Raw genomic sequence first — 6,021 nt, forward strand, 5'->3', positions numbered from 1 at the left:
TGCAATTATTACAAATCACCAGAGGTCCCCACATAATAGGCTACTAATCCCGTGCGAATAGGGCTATAGTAATTATAAACTTCAGTGTTTATTTTTGTGCAACATGGACTTCAATGTTTAATTTGTGTGACTTTACCAAAGCGTTTGATTTGTAGGCATATGTCTTCCTCCAGTTGCGAGCCTGTGCGCTTTACCTGACGTTGGTTAGGCCCGGCAGCTGCGCACGGACTGGGACTAAAAATAATTCAGACTGACAAAATAATAAAAATGATATTCTTCTTCTTTTAAATAATAATAAAATAAATAATAATAATAGCGACATTCTTCTTCTTAATAACAATAAGCATCATTAATAATACAAATCATAATAATAAGAATAAGAATCTAACAAATTGTCATGCAATTATTAATGTGAATGAATCGTACTCCACATCACATCATCATCACTATTGTACACCCCAATACATGTGACGTGATACGAAATTAAATGCTAATTATTTCAAAACACGTGCTGTAAAATAATGAATTGTGATAGGTAATTTCTCATCCAAACAGCTATTTAAACTGGATTTCCACTGTACACCTTTTTATGGGCGCCTTTAATCCCACTCTTTAAACTCCCAAATAAAACAATTTAGTTTTTTTTCCACTTCCCTAGTGATGGTCTCGATCTCCACGTCGGAGAAGTTTCGCTTCTTTGCCGTCTTCCGTGTGTCCATGGCGTAAAATGAGGGCGTGGGGGAGGAAGAGACTTGAATATATAGGGGCGTGTTATTCTAATGACGATCGTTTTCAGCCGCAGCATTTATCAAGGGCAGGTATTGCGTACTCCTGGATTTCAGAGGTGCGCACAGCTTCATAAATCAGGCGGTGAGAGGAGTGTAAGCATAATCTTACACCAACATATACGCCCGTTTCTACGCAAGATTGATAAATGAGGGCCATTATGTCTATGGCCAAAACCATTCACACACTTTTTGCTAACTGGCAAGCAGCATTAGCAGCTCATCTTCTTCTTTGTCTACTTACTTCTTCTTCATCGTATCAATGTGTGCTTGGCAAGACCGTTTTGTGCTTGAGTGCCACCAAGTCGTGTTTTACTGTAACTTCAGCCGCTCCAGGCACGAAAATCGTCCCGGTGTGAACAAGCCTTAATGCTGCGCTCCATTACACACCGCTCTTTTTGCTGTTAGGATGGCAGAAAGTTTAAAATTGTGCATTTTAGGTTTGCCCAACATTGCTCATCAATGTCAAAATGAGGGCCAATTAGATCAAATAAGGCGGGGCTTAATGTTCCCTGAAGATGAGTGAATTCCAACGCCATGCTTTTAGTTTTATCCAGTGAAAGAGTGTGTGCGTGGGAAGATATAAGTAGCTAAACATTTAATATTTGACAACTGTTTTACGATGGATATGTTTAATTACCACAGTAACATACAGTGATGCAAACTTTTTAATGTAATTTCGCCATTTTGAATTGAAAGTATGTAATCATCTAAATGATGTCATTCATAACTGAATGTGACGAGACAAGATTTTTTTTATATATTTTTGACCAATAAGACATACAAACAAGAGTGAATGTGTGCATATTTTTTAAATATAATATTATTTGTGCAGAGTTTAAAATATATAAGCAATTATTAGACCCAGAACTTATTTAACTGTTCTTATTCCTTCTTTATCCCTTTTAATCCTTTAAATAAAAAAAACTTTGCTCCCCCCCAATGTTCAAGACATGGTGACGGCCTGGTGTCTGCATGCACGATGAAGTGATTTTATTGAATGCGATTATTACAGTACGCATATGTCTTCACACAGATGAAGGATTCCTTACTGAACCTACAGAAAGGTTTGGGACTGAGAGATTACAACTCAGACTCGGACGAGAAGAGGAGTCGATATCACTGACAGTTACCCTCCAGGCCACCAGGGCGCGCTGTGCAATGTAGAGCCACGTATATGAACGAAAGGCAAAAAACAAAGGGCCCATCTGTGTGTGTTTGACTATGCATACCAAACAAAAGAGACACTTGATAGACACCAGAAGAGATGGACCAGATACTGCCATCGGACGATCCAAGTGGATCCAAGTCAACTCGCAGGAAGTGGGGCCGTGTCTGTCCCGTGGAATTGTGGGGCGGTTACGAGCGGGGCCCATCACTGTTCCAGCTTTCTTTCAGGTTCTCTTTCTGAGGATGTCACTGTACACTCCGGTCTGAGGAACGGAACGGACGTGAGGAGGAGTGTCGGGAAAATGAAGAGCATGCTTTTTATTTTTTACCCCTCTTAGCCCTCATTTCTTTTGAAGTGTTTTTATTGGTTTATTGGTACAAAGAATGAGAAAAATATGATCTTTTTAGCTTGGTTTTGACCAGTAACGGCACAGCTGCCCTGTCCCTTTTCAGATGATTGAGCATTATGAAATTTAGTTCACTCGCGCTATTATATCAGGGCTGGTTTCCTTGATAATCCTGCGGCGGGAAAGTTTCTGCAAAAGGGCCATTTGCGCTAAAAACAGAGACCTTCCTTTTCTGTGAAGCGTTAACCATTATGCTAATGTGTATTTGCACCAGAGAAAGACTGTGAAAAGGGACACCGCAGACAGGAAGATGGATACAACGTTAATTTTTGATTACTAAACTGTGATATCTCCTGATTTATTTTAAGATGTAGGAAAATATATGAAAATGTTTGAAATATATATACTTTATTGGAGATTTAATATATATTTCAATATATGTAGAAGTCATTGCAGATATTTATTGTTCATTTATGTACATAGAACACTTATCAAAGCTCTAGACGAAAAGAGTTTATACTTATTAAACTGCGTTTTCTTCAGCAACACGCACAAGCACGTTTGAGACGTGTGTCGTGATTTGATCTGTGTCTATTTTGGTCAATGTAAGTGTGTGTTCGTGTGACGTTTGAAATCATTCCACTTAGCACGTCTTGTGTCTTCCTCCCGGCACATGAAGCCAAACTGCCTTTTTCTTGCCCAGCAGCTCAATCCACTGGGCGTCTGTTTACACATCCGCCTGGCTTCAGAAAGCCCAAAACGACCATATATCGGCTTGGAAACCCACGCACGCTTTTCCCTGCTGTGGCACCATTCCTGTTTTTTATTTGGTCTGAGGTGAGAGTCTGGACCAGGAAGCACTAGACTCACCGTTCATTCGCTTTTTATTTTAGCCCATATTTTGTCATCTTTTAAATCAGTCAAATAAAAGGAAAAGTTATAGGAGGCAGTTATGATATTTTTATAGAGCATAAATGCTCTAGCCTAAACCAAATATAGTATTTATACATGGTAGAATACATATATATATATACACTCACCTAAATGATTATTAGGAACACCATACTAATACTGTGTTTGACCCCCTTTTGCCTTCAGAACTGCCTTAATTCTACGTGGCATTGATTCAACAAGGTGCTGAAAGCATTCTTTAGAAATGTTGGCCCATATTGATAGGATAGCATCTTGCAGTTGATGGAGATTTGTGGGATGCACATCCAGGGCACGAAGCTCCCGTTCCACCACATCCCAAAGATGCTCTATTTGGTTGAGATCTGGTGACTGTGGGGGCCATTTTAGTTCAGTGAACTCATTGTCATGTTCAAGAAACCAATTTGAAATGATTCGAGCTTTGTGACATGGTGCATTATCCTGCTGGAAGTAGCCATCAGAGGATGGGGACATGGTGGTCATAAAGGGATGGACATGGTCAGAAACAATGCTCAGGTAGGCCGTGGCATTTAAACGATGCCCAATTGGCACTAAGGGGCCTAAAGTGTGCCAAGAAAACATCCCCCACACCATTACACCACCACCACCAGCCTGCACAGTGGTAACAAGGCATGATGGATCCATGTTCTCATTCTGTTTACGCCAAATTCTGACTCTACCATCTGAATGTCTCAACAGAAATCGAGACTCATCAGACCAGGCAACATTTTTCCAGTCTTCAACTGTCCAATTTTGGTGAGCTCGTGCAAATTGTAGCCTTTTTTTCCTATTTGTAGTGGAGATGAGTGGTACCCGGTGGGGTCTTCTGCTGTTGTAGCCCATCCGCCTCAAGGTTGTGCGTGTTGTGGCTTCACAAATGCTTTGCTGCATACCTCGGTTGTAACGAGAGGTTATTTCAGTCAAAGTTGCTCTTCTATCAGCTTGAATCAGTCGACCCATTCTCCTCTGACCTCTAGCATCAACAAGGCATTTTCGCCCACAGGACTGCCACATACTGGATGTTTTTCCCTTTTCACACCATTCTTTGTAAACCCTAGAAATGGTTGTGCATGAAAATCCCAGTAACTGAGCAGATTGTGAAATACTCAGACCGGTCCGTCTGGCACCAACAACCATGCCACGCTCAAAATTGCTTAAATCACCTTTCTTTCCCATTCTGACATTTCAGTTTGGAGTTCAGGAGATTGTCTTGACCAGGACCACACCCCTAAATGCATTGAAGCAACTGCCATGTGATTGGTTGATTAGATAATTGCATTAATGAGAAATTGAACAGGTGTTCCTAATAATCCTTTAGGTGAGTGTATATATGTGTAATATAATATGAAATGCAACAGTTCGCTTTTTATGCAGACAAAAATAAAAAATCTCATGCGAGACGACATGAAGAGATGTGGCACTTTACGTCCAGTCGTTATAGGACAGAAAGCCCGATAAATGTATGTTTGCTGGCTGGCACATTGCTGGTGGGACATATGATTATATTTCAGCTACAAACCACATGGTATTGTATCGATGAATGAATGTAAGATGTGGTTTTGTTTTCCCAGAAAAGCATTAGCAGTAATGTCATTTGAGTCGTGTGCTCCACAGTCCAGCGCTTTGGAATATGAGTTCCCAGAGAGCAACATAGCGTCGGCCCAGATCCGGCCCACATCGGGTACATGCGGATTCCTCGCCGACACTATTTGCTATTTGTCTGGGTTTTTACTGTGCATCTTTCAAGTCCATCGTTGCTGTTGCTCTGCGCAGTGTTTGCAGTTGTATTCCAGAGCGTACGATTGTCGCGGTTGAACTACTGAGATAATTACAGTTTGGACGGTTTCTCCTGGTTTATTCACTCTCTCAGTTATGAATCTTAAGAGCTTTTATTTTGGCGTTAGAGTGCATCTGTGTTGGTTGTTGGGTGCGTATTCTGATTTCTCTGTGTGTTTAGAGAAAAGAAGAAAAGTTTACTCATGGTTTGGTATTTTGGAACTGATTGAAAAATCTAATGAATCACTGTCACAATCATGTTCACTGTACTGTATGTGTGAATGCCGAATATGTGAACTCATTTTTTCTCGTTCCCTTCTGCTAAAACTCCACCAGAGCAAAAACTGATTAACTGATTGTGTTGCTCGTATGCAGCGACTTATGATGTATCTGACCAAAGATTTGAGTTTGCATTTTGCAACTGAAAAATGTGCTGTCACTATTAGAGAATTATATTGAGCATTTGTGATGAAGTATTTAGGCAAAAGAACGAATGTTTTAAATTATATTTCATATCATACTCTGTGCTATGGGATTTCACTGATGTCATTTCCACTGTACCTGTGCTGTAGTTTCTTGACTGACATGACAAATGTGTCCAAGCAACAAACTGTCTCGCACATCACCTGTTTTATTTTCTTGAAAGTGTTCTGATCGATTTCTGTAGATGTCCATCTGTGGCATCCCATAACTTAACTGCTGTAGCAATGACTTGCTGTATTTCTTTTTCTTTTTAGAACTGTTTTTATCTCTATAGACCAGGCTGGTTTGTACATGTTTCCATATGCACTGTATGTATATGATTCACTGATATAGGAAGCAGAACTGTGCTGTGCACAGTTTTCCATTCTTCCAACAACTTTTGTCTAATAGAGGCTCTGATTCAGTGGCTCTCTGATCTATGTGAAGTAGACAGATTGCAAATAATAATAATAAAACCACACTGGGAAAATACCTTGGGATTTTTTTTTTATCAATGCCCCTTTTCCCCCTTTAAATGCCCCGCAGCAATA

The 6,021-nt window shown here is 40.2% G+C and overlaps 1 protein-coding gene across 8 annotated transcripts in view; it reads left to right on the forward strand.

The window, feature by feature from the left end:
- Positions 1-5,956, forward strand: part of LOC307131774 (protein Aster-B-like) — a 90,675-nt gene extending 84,719 nt beyond the window's left edge. For all 8 annotated transcript variants that reach the window (XR_013817226.1, XR_013817227.1, XM_079825684.1 and 5 more), the window contains one exon: positions 1,822-5,956. Coding sequence is in view for 6 of the 8 variants with exons in the window: in XM_079825684.1 (XP_079681810.1) it covers positions 1,822-1,911 (90 nt within the window). In the remaining 2 variants the exon portion in view is untranslated. The remainder of the gene's footprint in view (positions 1-1,821) is intronic.
- The last annotated feature ends 65 nt before the right edge of the window (positions 5,957-6,021 follow it).

Source organism: Gobio gobio (assembly GCF_949357685.1).
Source record: "Gobio gobio genome assembly, chromosome: 9".
Lineage (NCBI taxonomy): Eukaryota > Metazoa > Chordata > Actinopteri > Cypriniformes > Gobionidae > Gobio > Gobio gobio.